Consider the following 20539-nt stretch of genomic DNA (forward strand, 5'->3'; position numbering starts at 1 on the left):
ATCTTTAGAAGTCCCTGTTATTAATAATGATCTTTTGGGCACAACCACCCTGCTCCTATCTATCTCCTTCCACACTCTCACCTATAACTGGCCCAAGGAGCTCTCCATTCCTGCCGACCTATCTCCTGGTCCCTTTTGTTTCATCCAATGGATTGCTTTCTTCTCACAAGCAAACCTCTATGCATCCATGAAGCTGCACACAAACACACATCCTACCTCATTGTAAGATAATTGGTTCTCATCAGTGACACCACTTCCCCTGCAGCCTTCCCCAAGGGCAAGAAGGCAGCATTGTTTCTGTTCCAAACTTTCCTTTCCAGAGCACTATTGCTACACTGCATGCTCTAGCAATCCTTTCCTGTTGGAGTTGATTATCCCTGTCATCCACATATCTCATATTTCGCCCTCCAGTCAATAGTCCTTACAACTTGACTGCTGGCCTCCATCACTTCAGCCCTTCTTAGCAGTTCTCCATAACAAAGCTAACGCCTCTTCTCATGTTCTCATTTTCACCCTCTGTGTCAAGAAATTTCCCCACTAATTACCTACTCTGACATCTTCAATCTTCTCCTTTCTCTCTGCTCAGATGCGCACTACGGTCTCTCCTATCATTGAAAACAAATACCCAGCTTCAATCAGTCCTATACTGGTGGTTAATACCCTCTCCCTGCCCCCAAGTCTTGCTTCTTCAAAGAGTAGTTTATAGCCCTGAATCCATTTCTTCCTCTCCAACGCATTGTTCAGTTCTTTGTAGGCTATCTCCCTTTCTTTCCCCTTCTTTCAAATGCTACATTTCAAACTATTCTTTGGAGCATCTTAGCTACCAGAAGCAATGGCTTCTTCACTCCCCTTATCTATTCTGCACTAGCTGATACAATTGCCCTCTACTTCTTCAACTTTTCTTCTCAGCACCCAGTGTGCATTTCTCTTTCTTTCCCCTCCTTTCTAATGACTGTCTCCCCTTACCCTTCTTACAAATAGATATCACTAAGAGTCTTTTTAAGAATCCAAATGCCTCTGAAACCTACAACTCTGACCAGCCATAAACTCTTTCCTCTATTCCCCAAACCAAGTGGTTCCCTTCACTCCTACACTGCCCTTTCTCATGACTTTCCTGCTTCTGTGATGATGCTACACGCATGCAGGAAGCCCACAAATCGTGTAGCCCTCTTCTTTATACCTTAGTTTCCTACTAGAAGAGTCTTCCAGAATCATGATGAGTCCCTCCTGTCCGCACCCTGTTACATCATCCAATTGTTGCTTGTCTTAGAGACTATGAGAACGTACCCACTAGTCTCCTAGCTTCCTATCTCTCAGCGTTCCAAATATTTCTACACTGAGTGGCCTATTCAAAATCCTCCCAAGTCTGGCTGTGTTCATACACTCCATTAAAAAATTATAAATAGCACTGTACTTGCTACTTAACAAAGCAAGTGACCACAGACTTTGTCTTTTATGTGCCTACCAGACAGGATCATCTTCTTCCCCAAATACCCACTTCCCAGGATTTTCCAACCCTGTGCTTTCCTTCACGTGATTTCTTCTCCCTGAAACCCTCCATGCCTCCTCTCTGCTTGCCAAAGTCTTTAATATCTTCTAGGGTCTGCTCCAAGTCTGTATCCTCTATGATGCCTCTTTCCCGAGCCCGGAAATACTTCTACCAACACTATATTTTAACCTCCATTCTCAGACCTGTATCCTGGACTACTTTATGTCATAGATTATTGTCTTGAAAATATTCTAAATTCTGTGGGGACTGACTCCATGTCATCTTTATTATACAACCCAGAAATTCTTTCATTAAGCAAATATTTTCTAAGCAATTATGTGCCAGGAACCGTTCAAAGTACTAGGGATGCATCAGTGAGCAAAACAGTCAAAGAGCTCGACTCTCCTGAAACTGACTTTCTAGTCCAACAGAATGCCAGTACAGCGACTTTGTCTTTAAAGGTGTTCAGCAAAGGTTTACATGCATGGGAGGAAACAAATAAAGAAGAAGAGAGGAGGGGAAGGAAAAAGAGAAGGTCAAAGGAAGGCCTGTCCCAGAACAGTCCTCCTTCCCTGAGGTTCCCCCAGGCTAAGATTGGGTGTAGCCCCTCGTGAAATTATGCTGAGCTGGAATCCTTGACCTCATTGTCGTCCACACCCACGTCCTTAGATGTTGTTGGCTCTCTAAGAATTAAGCCAGGGTGTAGGGGCAATAAGATATTCTCCTTTGTGTTGAAAGGGCTCTGGCTAATACAACCAGACACACTTACTTTGAGGAGAAAACCTTAACTTTGGTGGGCTTAAAGAATGTGACCTACTTTATTTCCTTGGCTTCCCAAATGGCCTGGACTCCCTGCTTCTCCTCCTGGTCCTGGAGGCCCCTGAAACAAAACAAGGATTGCAAATATAGCAGAACATAAAGCAACTTCCCCTTAAACCCTCTGTGTCTCTTCTAAGAGGAAAATGAACCACAGATGGGAAAAGAATTATGGCTTTACTGATTTCTGCTCTGGAAAAAAGTATCACAGCTGTCAAATAAAAACGAGTAAATAAAAGAAAATTAATAAAGTAATTCATGCCAGATGTGGCCTAACTGATCATGCTTCCTTGTGAGTCTTCTTTTCCAAAGAGATTTTACATTCTCACTGTTTTGCTTTTACAGCAGATGTTGCTAAAATGTCTAACATTTAAAGAAGGCATTCCAAATGACATTTGTCTTTAACTGTATTCTGTTTGGTTCTTTGTTTTGCTAGAAAGCATTTTTTTAAAGGTAAACATATATTTATTTGCAACTAATATAATTTGTACAAATAGAAAGTTCAAGAAACTTCCCCCCAAATAATTAGCATTAATAACAAGATATGTTCAGGTGTACCAGATAAATGTTCTGAAATAGTTTTCCCTTCCCTACTGATAAATTAGAAAAGCAAATGTACATAAATCCCCATTTACCATTAGAAGAAAAAAACTAAAATATTTAGAATTTAACAAGAAAGATAAAGACCCATATAAAAAAATCTTTAAGATCTTATTGAAGAACGTAACAAAAGTTAAACAGGTGGATAAATATACCACATGTCAATATGGAAAATCTGCTTGATATAATAGAAGTTTCTTTAGCATTCTAGAAAGCATGTTTTATTGGAATAGCTTTAGAACTAACCATTTAAAAATCCCAATTCAGACACAGCCCAACTGCCTTCCCATGTTACTAACACTTGGGATCAAATTTTTCCTTGGGGATATCCAAACATATGGCAACACAAATCTCTTTTAGTTAAAATGTTTACATAGGTACTTGTAATAATTCCAACACCAATGAATGGAAATCATTTTCAAATTTCTTTTTTTGCCATGGTTACTGTAATTTAAAAATAAACAAACCATATCTGTGTAGTAAGCATGCTACTTAGCAAATTTTGTTCAGAAAAAAAAATTATGACATTAACCTTTTTTATCTTGAAAAAATTAAGGATGTACTAAGTTGGACATAAAAAATTTCCTAATAGGAAAGACTGTTAAATAGTATATTGGTTACCAGGGAAGATGATAATAATCTTTCCACAATCTTCGTTTTTTTCTCCCTCCTCGCCCTTATTTATCCTAAAAGAAGAATCTCAATTTCACTTTCCATAGCTGTCAATCCTTTCCCTTCTAACTCTCAGTCCTACTACTTCATGGAGCTAGCTCCCGTGACATCCACGGGATGTTTTCTGTTCTTTTCTGTTCTTACCTTAGTTGATTTTGATCATGTATTCTTTGAAATTTTTCCATTAAGTTCTGTAACACTGGTTACCATGGCCTTCCTGGTCCCTCTCTGGCCTCTTCTCAGCAAACTTCAAAGACTCCATTGGCCTCTTAAATCTCCATGTGCCCTGAGGCTCCTCTGATCTTATTTTCTCATTTAATCCTCTCTTCCTAAGTGATTCCCCCATAGATTCACGTATCACTTTACAAAATAACCCCTAAATATTTGGATCTCCAGTTCAGACCACTCAACTAAACGCCAGACCCATAAGTTAAAATGTCTATTGGAACTGATTACCAAAGATAATTAGATTTACTGCAAGTCATACTTGGGTTCATTCTCTTTATTAAGGAAGCCCAAGGTGGAAACTAGGAATCATCATAGACCCCTCCCTTAGCTTATCTCTCAAAACCTATCAAGTACAAGTCCTACAGATTCTATGCCTTTCTGTATACATCTCTCTTCTGTTCCTATTGCTATCATCTACCTTCAGGCCTTCCTGCATTCTGTCTAAATTCCTGGATTCCCTGACTGCAGCCTGGGCTCTCTCTAATCCATTCTTCATGACTTTTCCTTTGGATTTAAAATGTCAGGCTAATGCTGCCACTTTTTCTGAAATTCTGAATAGCTCTCAGAATAAAGTTTATGGTCTTTACTTATTAATACACAAAATCCCTCAAAATGTTGGGACTGCATGTCTCCATTGTCATCTGTGACTACTTCAATCACTGTATGTTTATGCTTAAACCATCTGAAGTCACCAAATACTTCTTGTTTTATATCTCCGTACTTGTGCAAGTTCTTCCCTTAGCGGTCCATTTTTCCATCTGGAGAAAGGTACAATCTCCCTGTTCTGAAAATCTTATTTTTAGCATCACTGTTTCAAGAATACCTGAACCCCCTGGCTATCCTGGGTCTCACAGATTCCTTTACTCTGTATGTAGTTCTTCATTCATTTCTTTCTCTCATCCACTAGATACTAGCCTGTACATTCCTTGAAGGAGTATACCCTTTTGACTTCATATCTCTGGAATTTTGTCTCTAGGTACTTAGTACAGTACCTAGGTACTTAGGAGAGTACTTAGAACCTCTCAATCCACCTATTCATTCATCTATCCATTCATTTCTCCAGGAAAATCCCCCAAGAGGGATGAAATAATGTGTTTAACTTGATTTTCCATATGAAATGTTTGTGTACTCACAGGACGATGAAGTAAAAAGATTTCAATTATCCTTGACCAAAGGCATAAATTGGAAGTCTGGCCTAGGAGTTCACTTTCTGTGCTTCCTTCAGACATAATGAGCTCTATGAGATGAAATAATTTCAGGGAGATTACTTCATGTGTAGTCACTTTGAGCACACATGAGCACAGTGAGAGATTATCTTGTTTGAAAGCCCTCCAAAATGGGATGGATGGGCAAATGGAGGGACAGAGGGATGGATGGATGGATGCAGACAGAGCCTGGTCATCAGAACATCAGAGAACCTGATCCTGTTTCCTATGCAGGACCACACAAAATACCAGACTGGCATTTGTGATTGCTTGAATAGGCCTCAAGCTTCATTGAATGGTTATCCAGATAGGTTACCTATTCAAATACTGCTGGTTGTATAGGGCACCATGTTTTTAAAGGAAAGGTGAAAAATTCCCTGCAAACCCAGGATATCAAAGAGCCAAAAAGTTACCTTGATTTGAGGCCAAGAGCAGCTATGGAATATAAAAAGAAGCTTAGGGCATTTAAAGGAAAAGGACACCAGCTAGAGATCAAATCTCCATCGGCTTTGTGGCAATGGCAGCCTTTTATTGAGTATTTTGTGCAAAGCACTGTGCTAAGAGGTATATGTTTACACTATCCAGACTTTCTCAATCCTTACAACAACACAGTGAGATACATATTATTGATACCATTGTTTACCAATAAAAAATAAATTCTCAATATATTTAACCCCAGATCACTGTTAATAAGAGGGTGAGATGGGAACTCAACTTGATTTTGACTCTGAACTCCTAGCTACCCTGCCTGCTGTTTTGAAGCCTGTTTGGGGACAGGATTCCCCAACTCTACTATTCATGCATCAGCTGAGATTGGAGTTTTAAAAATGTGAATCTCCAAACTTGATGCAGGAGGCTGGGGCCAGATCTACCCTGCAATATGAGGACTTGGGCTGGGGGTCTTTTGCTTGTGTTCAGACTCTGACAGAGTCTTCTGCAATCGCAACTGCTTAATACAGGTGTTAAGTGATGATATAAAGGAGATGTTTAGAGTTTAAATGTTTTAAAAATTGTCCTTAGATAGTATCTGATCAGAAAGGATAGCACTAGGATTTGGGGATTAATGGCTGCTACAGTGCCAAGGACACCTCGACTTTGGATGGGATGTGGCTGGGCAGGGACAAGAGATGCAGGCTCTTCTCATGCTTAAAAGGAATCCTGTCACTTACTATTTTCTTGGGGGCAAAACCTTGCCTACAAGGACAACCGGTAAATATCAGGCTGAGCAAAAACTACTCAAGGAGACTAAATGCTCAGCATCTTTAAGAGTCAGATATGAGCTAATTCTGAGAAAATCAAAAAACAAGAGGCCAGCCCTTGCTGGTGGACTAATGCAAGAACAAACCCCGAGACACCCGAGGTGTTGATCTTGACAGTGCTAATCTAGGACATAGCCTCTAACCCAACTTCTAATCCTTCATGCCTCCTACGCTCCATCCATACTGGATCATTTATCGTTCCCCAAACTCACTTTGATATCTCTTTTTAGATTTTCTGGCTCCTTTTCCCAGATGCCTGCCTCTCCGTTGGTCACTGGAAAACACCTCCTTATCCTGCAAAAGCGAAACCACTCTTCTGCTCTAAAGCCATCATTTCTCCCGCCATTCTACCTGAGGTGTAATTCTACATTAGCATTTAGTACATCACCTCTCAACTATTCGTTTGTATCGGTCTCCTTTATGAGATTGGGAGCGTGCACTTTTATCTTACTACAGAACGCGCACACAGGAAGCCCCCAGTAAATATTTGAGTAAAAGGAGTAGTTGATGGATCATTGAACCTAGATTATGCGGAATGATGAAATGCAATCACTGCAGTACAGATTATTAGTGTTAGTATTACCACAGCCTTTCTTACACTGGAGACTCCTCGCATACTTTGAGCATAAAATGTCCCTGCTAAATTAGATAATACTGATGCAATGCAGTAGTATTAAACATTTACATAGTGCTTACGACACCGCAGGCACTGTTCTGAGAACCTACATATATTAAACCATTTAATTTCCACCTGATGCAGTAGATACTATTACTATCCTTATTCTGCAGCAGAGAGAATTGAGGCATAGAGAGGTTAAACAAATTACCCAAAGCCACAAAGATAGATAGGAAAGTACAAATCTGGCCATCAAACTTAGGCACCCTGGCTCCAGACACTGTGCCCCTGATCACTATGTGACGCTTGGTAAAGATGACAACAGAAATTCTACTTTATATCCCAAATTGACATGGAATAATTCCAATTTTTCTGGGTATTGCCTGACATTAGTGATTATTTCACTAAAAACAAACAAACAAACTGAGAATAATTCCAACACTAACTAGAATTAGGATTGGTGTCTGATTTTCCTTTCCTCTTCTAGGCATTGGTTATGTTAGTGTGGTACCCCAGGGTAAACCAGACGAGAAGGAAGGTATGAAAGAAAATGCCATTCTTTTCAAGGTTATGTCTTTTTTCTTATGCCAGAGACTGTACTTCTTCATATCATAGCCATATACTTGGTTGGATTGGCACATTTTGATTCATGCAGAATTCCCCAACACTGCATAAATTAATAAGTCTTCAGAACACTGTCAACACAACTCACACCCTTTTTTCCAAATGTATGTCCTAAGAAAAGCCTTAAGGCCTGCAATTAAAAAACACTCCCGTTATTCCACCTAAATGGCTCGTTCGTGTGTGCTGTATGAAGCCTGTGTCAGAGGATTTATAGAGCCCATAAAGTATAACACTCTCTTGTATATATGATTGGTTTTGTCTCCCGTGGTTTTCCTTTGGAAACAACAATTTTGAAGTCTCATCCATCATGTCCTGAATATAGAAAATTCTACACACCTTTGAAATAGCACTTTCACTGTGTTGACAAGGGTATTTCAAGAAAAGCAAGCAAAGAAAGCAAGCCATGATTTCTAGCCAGATAAATGGAAGGGGTAGAGAGAAGTGGTGCCTTTTGACTAATGCTGGCAATGCCAAGAGGTTGAATGATTTATAACTATGATCAATCTTGCCAAAGCAAGATTAAAGGGGACTCACTCAGAGAAGTACACTATAGGGCAAATGGAATAGCTTATTTGAGTAACAGCCACTTGGATACAATTTTGGATTGTAGAGAAGGGAATTACCAAGCTCTTTGGATTTAACCCATCTACATTTTAATATTTTATATAAACAGATGAGATAATCACCTGATATACGTTTCCCTTGGCATTTGCTTTTTTTTTTTTTTTAAATCCCAATTGGTGGTGGCAGCGTTTTTAACGATTCAAGGATGTGAATGCAAAATAGTTACTTTTCATCAATTTAGTCCTACAATGAAATTTTAAAGTTTTCATGCTGTTTGAAGGAGCACATTCATCAAAATTGGGAACAAATATCCTCACGAGTAGTTATTCATATGCTTTAAAATACTGTGTCATGAGATACAGGTTTATGCAAATAGCTTAACTATTTTGATGATGAACACACCCACTTACGTGTTGGACCATTGCCTAATGGACACAAAGTAACGGATTCCCTTTATCCCATTATCCAAGTGCAAGTCCCAACTGTGTCTCATTCATTCATTTACTAATTGATTCATTATATAAATACATGTTGAGCTCCACTGTGTGGCAGCCCTGTTGTTTTAGGCTCTGGGATATACGCAAGACAAAATTCTGGCCCTCAGAGAGATTAAAGGAGGAGACAACAAGCTAAACACATATATACTATAATAGCAGTTAGGCAATGGCCAGATCAGGTAGGGCCTTTCTACTCAAAGTGTGGTCTGGGAACCAGCAGCATCGGTATCACCTGGGAGTTCATTGGAAGTGTAGAATCTCGGGCCCCACCCCAGACCTTCCGATCTGTATCTGCAGTTTAAAAAGTTGTCCAGGTGATTCTTAGGCACTTTGAAGTTGGAGAAGTGATGTGGGAAAGTCAGTCCCATCACAGGGTGTGTCTGTTAGAATCACCTGGGGAGAATTCAAAGTTACCGGTACCCTGTCCTTCCCTCCAGAGATTCTGATTTAAATGATGTGAAGAGGGTTCCAGGTGGTGGAGTGTTTTATAATCTTCCCAGGAGATTAGGACGTGAGTCTAGGTTGAGGATCACTGAAGTAGGTCGTATCCTGGATGCAATGGGAAGCCCCTAACGATTGAGATCAGAGGAGTGGCATGACCCCATTTCTACTGAGGAGGAATTCTTAACCTCAAAGTAACCGCTGAGCTGCTGAGGCAAAGAGGGCTAGAAGCCATCTCCACCTCTGGGTCTGACAGAATGACAGCCCATCCGGCAAGGTAGGGAACGCAATGCGATGTGGCCACCACACTGAACGCGGAAGTCAAACTTTTGCTGGTTCACAGGCAATGAATAGCTCCTTCTGAAGAAAAGACACTGCAAGGACATCCACATTAAAGCCAAGATCAAAGCCAGGTGTAGTCCCTTTCTCTCATTACATACCTGAGGACCTTTAATTCCCAGACTTCCTTTTTCTCCTTTCATACCAGTCTCTCCTCTGGGACCCTACATATAGAGAATTAAAGCATTATTTGTTTTCTAAAAGAGAACACTTGAATAATAACTTGAATATTAAATATGGACATGATAAGTCAGTCATGTGGACAGAAACTGGAACGAGAACTCTACCCATGCCCTTGGCTCTGTCTTGATCTGTGAGTGTCCCCTCTGTCCATGTATACAAGGGTCCAATCTGCGATTTCGGCAGTTGGGCATTTACAGTCAACTGAACAAATACTCAACGGTTGAATATTTCAGTATTGCTTTCTGATTATCCTAAGCGTCTTTAGACTCCAAATGCATATATTTCTTATGTGATAAAGAAAATAATCCTTAATTATGTAATCTGACAATGAAACATTAAAATAAATTTCAATTCAATAATCACACTGAAGACTGGTCGTAAGATACAGCATGTGGTAAGGTGAAATTTAGATCTTTCTACTTGTAAAATATTATATTGCCTGTTAATCATGGCTTCCATACATTAGGCAGATAAACCTTCATGCTGTGTTTGGCTTTTCCATCTCCTTTTAAATTTTGTCATGAAGAAAGAGTAGAAGAAGGGATGTTGTTTTATTACTTGTTTAGCATGAAATAAAGCCAGCCAATCTATTGAAATGCTTCCCCACAACCCCAGTGGCAAATATTTCTCACTTCAAGATAAGACAAGTGAACTTTCCTCAGTTGGCAAGAAAAACAGAAAAAAGCAATCAAGCTCAAAAGAGATAGAGGTCCAAGGGGGCAGATTGTTTACCGCTCTCAAGTCTTGGTAAAAATGTGGACAAAATTTTTCATCTGATGTCTAAGGATATTTTGCCCAACTTTCATGCACCATGGTGCCAACATACAATTGTTAATTTTTTAAAACTATGTGGATTAAAACCTTGAAAAATTATAGAACCATTGCTTGTTCTGCATTTGCCAAACAGCAAAATTATGTCTCAAGATTTCAATGCCAAGTTTGGGAAAAAATACGTTCTAACTTTCTATACTCTGACCTCTTTTCTTTCATCTCAGCATTTTCTAGGACTTCCTTTCCCTTTTCAGAATTATTTCAGGCTACATTTTGGCACATGCTTCCTTTCCCCTCATGTGATCAGTTTAAGAGCCAACCATGGGCTCTTCCTCAGAAAGGAAAAAGTGCTGGAGGCAGCTCTCTGGGGGAAGTGAACAAGAAAGACAGGCTGAGTGCCATGCTATAGAACACCCTGAAGACTTCAGCTGTATTTGGAACAATTCTTTCCTAGAGTAGAGCCAACTTTTCTACAACACAGAAGTCCAAATATGTAACACTGAGCTCTTACTGTGCTACATTGACCAAAATTCCCAGTTTGAGGCTCAACATTTTCTTTGGCTTAAGGTCTCCCTAGAACATCCCAGCTAGCTTGGAGTTATTGCACGGGGACCCTATCCAGCATGTTCATTCTCTTTTCACCTCTTGAGGCACAAAATAAAGGAGACTAAATGCTGGTCAAGTCAAGACAGTGTCGCTTCCTTACTTTATTACTTTGAAAACACTTTAAGCATCTGTAATTCTGCAAAGAGGTTTGATGAATTCCATCAAATCTCCAGATTCTTCATGTTGTCACATTCTGTTTAGTACTGATATGTACCTGAGGGCCCTTAAGTCCCCATGAGCCTTCAAGTCCATCTGGGCCTGGGATGCCTGTTTTCCCCTGTGGTGAGAGAGAAATCAACCTGTTAACACTGTTTCCTGAGAATTTTGTCTTCTTTCTTCATGTACAACATTGTATATTTTCAATCACAATACAGTGCAGGATCTTTGGAAAAAATACGAAAAATAAGGGAGAATACAAATAAAGAAATAAAATTCTTCTATAATCTTATAAAGCAGAGATAACCAAGGCTACTATGTTGGTACATTTGCTTTCAGTCTTTATACATATGCACACTTACATACTCCTTTTTTTTCTGTAACATTTCTAATATATCTAACTTGGGCGTTTGGCCTGAAAAAACTCACAATTTACTTCACATTTTCTTAATAAGTCTCTGGAAATCTTACATTATATTTATATTCAAATAAATATCTATGAATCAAAGTTAAGCATTATCTTCACATTGCTCTTGAACTCTGCCAAAGATAAGAGTTCCAAAAAAAAAAAAAAAAAAAGGATTAAAAGGCTTAACTTAGTCAACTATTGAAATAGCCTAAATTTATGCCTCAATTGTTACACAATGAGATGTGATTAGAGGTCCCCTGCTAATTAATGCTTTTTCCTAGATCTCAGAAAGAGGAAATTTCTCAACACTTTCCCCAGCCTCATTTCATTCTTTTCATGCCATTATTCTGGTTTTCCTCTCCTTTTTGTTGAAGTCTAACCTTGAAATGTGTGTGTGGAATGGAGTGATGTCTGTGGATGGTAAACTCTCTTAGTCTTCATCTGAAAACGTCTATATATTTATTCATAGTTTAGCTAGGTATGGAATTCTAGATTAACAGCTATTTTTCTTCTGCACCTGTAAAATATTACTTTACTTTCTTGAATATTTTATTGCTGAACACGAGTCTGCTGCAATATAATTTGTTACCCTTCTCATGGATAAAAATGCCTTTTCTCTCCGGTAGTGTTTAAGATGTTTTCTTTAGCATTCCAGAGTTTTACCATGATGTGACCGAGAGTGGATTTATTGTTTATCCTCATTGTATTTTCAACCTGAGAATGTGTTTTTCTTGAATTTTATAATTCCAAGTCATAATTTATTTTTCATAAATCCTATAGATGACATGTATAATACATCACTAACACGTACAAAGAAGATAGGATATGATATTTGGTATGGTCAAGTTTTGAACAAAACACTCAGAATGTCCAATTTGTATTAGAGTTTCACAGTACTCTCATTTTAAAAAGGGTTTATAGGGGCGCCTGGGTGGCGCAGTCGGTTAAGCGTCCGACTTCAGCCAGGTCACGATCTCGCGGTCCGTGAGTTCGAGCCCCGCGTCGGGCTCTGGGCTGATGGCTCAGAGCCTGGAGCCTGTTTCCGATTCTGTCTCCCTCTCTCTCTGCCCCTCCCCCGTTCATGCTCTGTCTCTCTCTGTCCCAAAAATAAATAAACGTTGAAAAAAAAAAAAAATTAAAAAAAATAAAAAAAATAAATAAAAAAATAAAAATAAAAAGGGTTTATATAAATTGTAAGATTCCAGAGTCAACCGAACAAAAATCTAAAGGAAAGATTACTCAACTGAGTTACTAGTTTGTACTTGATACCTGAACAAAGTTAAATTTAACAGTATTTGGGCCAACTTGTGTCTTATCATTGGTTTTTACAATCTTTGATTAGAATGGTCAAATTTTCATCTTAAGATTTGAGTTTTTGAAATTGTAGCCTAAAAGTTTTCTAGTATTTTATTCCAAAACCAGTATCATCAAAAAGTGAAAGAACTTTAGTCTTGAAAGAGATTTCCCAGAGCCTTTATTACTCCTTGACTGGACACAGAATCCTTATCATATGGAGTTAAGGAAAAAAAAAAAAAATCACTGTACCTGTGGGCCTGTATGTCCCCTTCGGCCATGAGCTGCCTAAAGTAGGAGGAAAGTTAGATACCATTAACTCTGAAAAAAAATGCTTTCTATATTTAATTTAAATTAGTAATAAACACGCTAAGGCATTTTTTTTAAGTTCTCACATATTGCTTAAAACATTTAATTATCCACTGCACCATGACAGTAAAATGTTGCCAACTCTGAATTTTTAATTTTTTTTTTTTTTTTTTTTTGAGAGAGCGATGGGAGTGGTGCACATGGGTGCGGTGGGGGAAACGGGCAGAGAGACAGATAGTATTAACCAGGCTCCATGCTCAGTGTGGAGCCCAACACAGGACTCGATCCCATGACCCTGGGATCATGACCTGAGCCGAAATCAAGAGTCAGACACTCAACAGGCTGAGCCACCCAGGCATCCTGCCAACTTTGAATTCTTACCCTAGGGCAATAGGTAATAAAAAATAATAGACAACTGAAATCTGTACATACTTAGAACAGATTGTGGTCAATAATTTGCCCTTCCCTAAACTATTACTAGGACTGGTCACAAGCTCCAAAATTGATTGATTCAAATTTAATTTCTTTTCACTTTTCCAAAGTACTAACAACCCAAAAATCAAGAGTGTAGTAGCCAAAAGGCAGGAAGCCAGAGAAAAAGCTGGGAGAATTGACTCCATGAACTTTATTATAATTTCAGAATCTAAAGATAGCCAGACTAATTTTATACCCCTTTACCCAAAAAGCCAAACAATATACTTACCTGTTAAAAATTAAAGAATCATCCCAAGCATTCAAAAATTCTCAATTCAGTATGCTAATGAAATTAAATTAAAATAATAGCGCTACACAATCAAGTGAAATTTTCCTAATACTCTCATATATAAGATTAGGGTCTGGGTATATTTCAGATCAACATATTATAGATCTGTAAATCACACAGAGGCATTTTATTGTCTAACTTATGATCTCTCAAAGTTAGAGCAAAATTGACACCAAGATTTGCAAAATTCAGTAAATATCAGACAACATTTTCTTGATGGAAACTTGAGAGATTCAGATCAAAATTCAGTGTGAGGCCAGACTTTAAATTCTTCCAATCACATTTCAGTTAACTTCTATTGTTATCTAGGAAACAGACTGTGTATATCTGGAGAAATGGAGACCCATTTCTTTAAAACTCTAATGAGTCATGTTGAGAGGAGAGTCTAAATCCTCTCCATCAGGAGGAAAAGAAATTCTCTCCACTCCTTTAGTACAAGAGTTTATCTGATCTGGTTTAATGCACTTCAGTCTCATTCAGAAAAATATCTACCAATCATCTACTACCCACACAAAGCATATTGAATGGGAACCATAAAGATTACACACAGACAGTTTGTGACCTCAGAGGATGCTCATACTTTGGATTTGGGGGGGGGGGGGTGAAGAGATAAATATTACAATATTTACAATGTATAGTATGGCAAATGCCATAAGAAAGGGGAAGATGGAAATATGGGTTTCGGAGAAAGCAATTATATCCAGTTTGTCAGATTAGAAAAATATTCCTACAAGATTTTTTTGTAATTAAAAATTTTTTAATGTTTATTTTGGAGAAAGAGAGACAGTGCACGAGTAGGGGAGGGGCAGAGAGAAAGGGGGACACAGAATCCAAAGCAGGCTCCAGGCTCTGAGCTGTCAGCACAGAGTTCAACCCGGGGCTCTAACTCAGACTGTGAGATCATGACCTGAGCCAAAGTTGGATGCTTAGCCAACTGAGTCACCCAGGCGCCCTGAAGAAGATTTTAAGTTTATGTAAGTAATCTCTATACTAATGTGAGGCTTAAATTCATGACCCTAATATTAAAGAGTCACATGCTCTACTGACTAAGCCAGCCACGTGCCCTAGAAGATATTTTTGATCTGAGTTTCACAGAATGTATAGGAGTTTCACAGGTAGAAGAAAATGAAACAACTCCTTCTAGTAAAGGGTATTACTTTCTAAGTAATGAAGTAGAGGCAGGAAAATAGGAAGTGTATTTAATGGTGGCATTTCTAGGACAAAGGTGTCAGAAGAGAGGGGAGTAGTAGGGTTACTTAACTGAAGGGTTCATACTCCATTTAGCAGAAACTACTGGCTCTCTTAAAGCAGGAAATGTACATGGCCAGATTTGAGCTATAAGTGGATAGATCTGGGTGTGGCAGGCACAACTTGAACCTACATTCAGTCAAAATAAAGAGCATCCTATATGATTTAAGGGATATGAAACAGGACTTTACATCCAAAAATTTTTCTCTGGTCCGTGGTCACAGTGCTTGAAATAACATCAATAAACATTTGGTGTCTGTGTCTTTAAGGTTCAACTTTGAAAGAGCTTGATTAAAATTAGTCATCTCAACATTGAGCTCCTGCTCCTTAGAGGCATGGGGGTGAGTAGTAGTAAGCAAAAAAGACTTCTGGTCCTAGGCAGGAGCTTAGAAGCCTGACAGAGGATAAAGATTTTCATCTACCATTCATGCACATAATGGAAACATCTCTAGAAGTAATCATCTAGCACTTTCATTAGTGGCTATTTGGGATTTAAACTTTATTTAAAAAATTTTTAACATTTTATTTTTGAGAGACAGAGAGAGATAGAATGCGAGTAGGGGAGGGGCAGAGAGAGAGGGAGACATGGAATCCAAAGCAGGCTCCAGGCTCTGAGCTGTCAGCACAGACAGCTTGGTGGGGTTCGAACCGACCAACCGCGAGATTATGACCTGAGGTGAAGTCAGACGCCTAACTGACTGGGCCACCCAGGCACCCCTGGGATTTTAACTTTAAATGGAAGTCATGGGTTTGAGATGCCTTGGGTAGGTGTGAGAGACTGAAAAAAAAAAAAAAGGAGGGGGGGCACCTGGGTGGCTCAGATGGGTGAGCATCCGACTTCAGCTCAGGTCATGATCTCACGGTTCGTCAGTTTGAGCCCCACGTCGGGCTCTGTGCTGATAGCTCAGAGCCTGGAGCCTGCTTCCAATTCTGTGTATCCCTCTCTCCCTCCCTCCCTCTTTCTCTGCCCCTCTCCCACTCGTACTCTCTCTCTCTCAAAAATAAACAAACACAAATAACCCAGTGAAGAAATGGGCAGAAAACATGAATAGACACTTCTCTAAAGAAGACATCCAGATGGCCAACAGGCACATGAAAAGATGCTCAACGTCACTCCTCATCAGGGAAATACAAATCAAAACCACACTCAGATACCACCTCACACCAGTCAGAGTGGCTAAAATGAACAAATCAGGAGACTGTAGATGCTGGCGAGGATGTGGAGAAATAGGAACCCTCTTGCACTGTTGGTGGGAATGCAAACTGGTGCAGCCGCTCTGGAAAGCAGTGTGGAGGTTCCTCAAAAAATTAAAAATAAATCTACCCTATGACCCAGCAATAGCACTGCCAGGAATTTACCCAAGGGATACAGGAGTGCTGATGCATAGGGGCACTTGTACCCCAATGTTTAGAGCAGCACTCTCAACAATAGCCAAATTATGGAAAGAGCCTAAATGTCCATCAACTGATGAATGGATAAAGAAGTTGTGGTTTATATACACAATGGAGTACTACGTGGCAATGAGAAAGAATGAAATATGGCCCTTTGTAGCAACGTGGATGGAACTGGAGAGTGTGATGCTAAGTGAAATAAGTCATACAGAGAAAGACACCATATGTTTTCAGTCTTACGTGGATCCTGAGAAACTTAACAGAAGACTATGGGGGAGGAAAAGGAAAAAAAAAAAAAGTTAGGGAGAGAGCCAAACCATAAGAGACTCTTGAAAACTGAGAATAAACAGGGTTGATGGAGGGTGGGAGGGAGGGGAGGGTGGGTGATGAGCACTGGGTGTTACATGGAAACCAATTTGACAATAAATTTTATATTAAAAAATTTTTTTAAAAAAAGAAAACAAGGAAATAGGGGAGATAATTCCACAATTTTGCTTTAAAATTTTTAATGTTTTAAATGGGGAAGATTAAGTCCCAAAATGTCTTAATGTTGGCCCATGGGCTTGCCGTTATGTGGTAACACATCCAGACAGCCGAACTTACCTGTGAAAGGAAACGTGAATGAACACAGCAAGAAAGAAAATATCCCCAAAGACATCCTGAGAGTAAGAAGACCCAGAACAGGATACTCAGTCTTGTTGGTCCCACCTAGCCTGGCTTTGGTAGTTTAGCCGAGCCCACTTTCTCAGATGGATATGGACTGATTTGAGACACAATCCCCGGGGAAAAAATCAGGGCATTTTTAATGGCGAAATATCACATTAATACTGAACATTAATGGCAAACACTCATTCACAATGACGAATGACTGCCTGGGGGCACTTCAAGCTGCCTCTACAGAAGTGCCAAGAGAGATGAAAAGGGCAAAGCGTAACAGCCCTCTAGATGGAATAGGACTGAAGGCCATGTTTTAGCTTGAGGCTTCAGTTGCTTCTCATTATCTATGGCACAAGAATCTGTTCTAATTCTCAGTAGATCTGGGCTCAGAAAGAGCCAGTCTCCCATTCCTGCCTCCCTGCCCCCAACACTGTGGCTTTCTGGCCCTGATCCTACTCCGGACCCCTACCCCAATCCAATCCGTTACAGACTGCTGGCAGAGCACCAGTTACAGCTTATCACCCCTGCAGGTCTGTCCCCTTCTACAACGGTGGTTTCAAACCGCAACTTGGGGATTTAGCAAACCCCCTTCTCTGGGAACATTTGGCAATGTCTGGAGATGGTCTTCACTGTCACAAGTTAGGGGTCCTACGGGCACCTAGTGGCCAGGGATAATACTAAACATCCTACAATGCACAAAATAGCTTCCGACAACAAAGAATCGTCTGGTCCAATGTCAACAGTAGGTTGAGACACCATCTATAGAATCCGTAACATGATTCTAAGTTCCTTGAGAGCAAGGATTAGGTCTTATTTGATTTTGTTGCTCTAGTGGTTAGTGGAGTTGTTGGTACGTTGTAGGTGTTCAGTAAATGTTTGTCACATGAATCAAGGCCAGATTTGGTCAAGTGCTGTTATTTCCCTGCATGCCACACTCTACCCCTGACCATCCTCCAATCACTTCTCAGTTCAGCAGAATCCTGTTGCACCAAGAAGTCCTCAATGCCTGCTATCTACCTACATTTTAGAATTCTTCCGTCAGTGGTATAGATTTTTCTTCCTTCTGAAAGGATAATGACTTTACTGTTACAAAAATGATACATACAGATATGTAAATATTCAAATGCAGAAAAAAAGAATAAAAATTTAAGTCATCCCAAATCCTCCATCCAATAGATATGACTATTATTAACATTTGGTAATCATGATTGCTTACATCTTAAAAAAAATTTTTTTTTAATGTTTATTCGTTTTTGAGAGACAGAGTCAGATCGCGAGCAGGAGAGGGGCAGAAGGAGAGGGAGACACAGAATCCGAAGCCGGCTCCAGGCTCCAAGCTGTCAACACAGAGCCTGACATGGGGCTCAAACCATGAACCATGAGATCATGACCTGAGCTGAAGTTGGACACTTCACTGATTGAGCCCATTGCCCCTCCTTACATCTTTTTATGCATTTACAGAGTCCTAAATAGTAGTACTTTTGATTAAAGAGGGATCATGGTATTTATGCTATTCTAAAATTAAAATCTTACATTTAATTTTACTTGAATTTAATAGAAAAACAAAATAAATGGGGGCTATGCTACTTGTAGTTTTAAAGGCTTTATCATGTTAATTACTTGTATGTTCACAGGCCAACTTGGGTGGGCATAAAAATCGTGGACCCCTGGATTTCCTTCAGAACTCTGTAGCTATTCTATGGGACACCTGGGTGGCTCAGTTGGTTAAGTGTCCAACTTCAGCTCAGGCCATGATCTCACAGTCTGAGTTCGAACCCTGCACTGGGCTCTGTGCCGACAGCTCAGAGCGTGGAGCCTGCTTCAGATTCTGTGTGTGTCTCTCTCTCTCTCTCTCTCTCTTCCCCTCCCCCACTCACACTCTGTTTCTCAAAAATGAATAAGTGTTGGGAAAAAAAAAAAAAAAAAACTCTGTAGCTATTCTACTGCTCTCCCTTTTGGCCCCAAATGTTGTGAAGAAGGCTGAAGACAGACTGAGTTTTCTATTTTTCCTGCTTGGAAATTCTCCTGATTCTTTCTTTACTTAAGCAGTTTGGCAATTTCACTAAGATGTAGCTCAGTGTTCCTGTTTTTGTATCCATTTTTGTTTTTCTGAGTCAGAGTATGCCTTTCAAACACCTCCATATTTGAGCCGTTTTACAAAAAAATTCTTTTTATTATACTTGTGAATATTTTTTACATTCATCTGTTTAACTTAGTAATACAAATTATATTACTCCTCACTGTTGGCTCTCCACTGTCTACCTCTATCACAGCTTCTGTGGCTTCCTGATTACCATATGCCCAACTGTATTCAATCTTATTTATTCTAATTTGTTTGTTGCTTATAACCTATCTTAGACTTTCATTGCTCCCCAAACACTAGCAGCTTACTTTCTTCACTTTCCATCATCCTGTCAGTTCTTTAGGCTTTTTTAGAGTAATCATATTGCCTTAGTTTTTTTCAGACTTTAGAGAACTATTTGCCAGAGGTGTTCCACCTTTCCCTTGAATAGTTCCTCTTCTAATGAGGGTTTGTTTGTCCTTTGCTCATGTAATTTTCCTCTTCTTACTATGCGTAGGTCTTAATTTGTAATCATTTCATAATGAAGATTAATATTTTTGATTATTAATCACTTTTGATAAGGGCCACCTATTTACTGAATACCTGTATGTGGTGTAGCTGAACCTGGGTCAGTAGCTTTGATATAGGTATGTTGAATCAAACCCTTTCTCATCATGAAGTATTTCTTCTACCTCATGGCTACAAGAGATTCATGGAGCTCACATAAAACCCCTCAAATCATACCTTCTCTGTATTGTTATAGTCACCATTTCTTCAGTCTTTATAGCCTCCATGGCCCAGACTGCTGGTTATAGATATTAAAAATGAAATATGCTTATGTTACTATTAAAAGCTGAGAACAAACTGAGGGCTGATGGGGAGTGGGAGGGAGGGGAAACTTGGTGATGGGTACTGAGGAGGGCACCCGTTGGGATGAGCACTGGGTGTTGTATGGAAACCAATTTTACAATAAATTACATATTAAAAAAATAAAAATGAAATATGCTTCAGTTTATCCATGATTTCTGCCTCCTCTGCTACACTGCTTCTATGTATATTCCTTAATCTTCTCAAAACCTGGAAGCTACTTTCAGAGAAACCTGATCCCTGCTTCAGTTTATCAGCTTTGCAAAGCCTCCCCTCATTAGGATCTAGACTTAAAAAGAATTGGCCAATATTTGCCATCACGTGTGGCTTGAAGTTGTGGTCATTCTTTGTTAATCTCTTTTTAAGTTGTGCTCTTTTTGGTAAGTTGCACAAAACGGAATAGTGAAAAAAACCACCTTGACTTTGCTATCTTAGTTGGAAGTCCTAATTTTACTCCTGAATGACATTGCTGA

General features: G+C 39.4%; 1 protein-coding gene across 1 annotated transcript in view; it reads right to left on the bottom strand.

The window, feature by feature from the left end:
* Positions 1-20539, bottom strand: part of COL6A6 (collagen type VI alpha 6 chain) — a 165890-nt gene that overhangs the window by 56247 nt on the left and 89104 nt on the right. The window contains exons 21-24 of the mRNA XM_045503667.1: positions 13021-13056; positions 11125-11187; positions 9452-9514; positions 2307-2369 (exon numbers count right to left, since the gene is read on the bottom strand). Coding sequence (XP_045359623.1) covers positions 2307-2369; positions 9452-9514; positions 11125-11187; positions 13021-13056 — 225 coding nt within the window. The remainder of the gene's footprint in view (positions 1-2306; positions 2370-9451; positions 9515-11124; positions 11188-13020; positions 13057-20539) is intronic.

This window comes from Leopardus geoffroyi, chromosome C2 (assembly GCF_018350155.1).
Source record: "Leopardus geoffroyi isolate Oge1 chromosome C2, O.geoffroyi_Oge1_pat1.0, whole genome shotgun sequence".
Classification (NCBI taxonomy): domain Eukaryota; kingdom Metazoa; phylum Chordata; class Mammalia; order Carnivora; family Felidae; genus Leopardus; species Leopardus geoffroyi.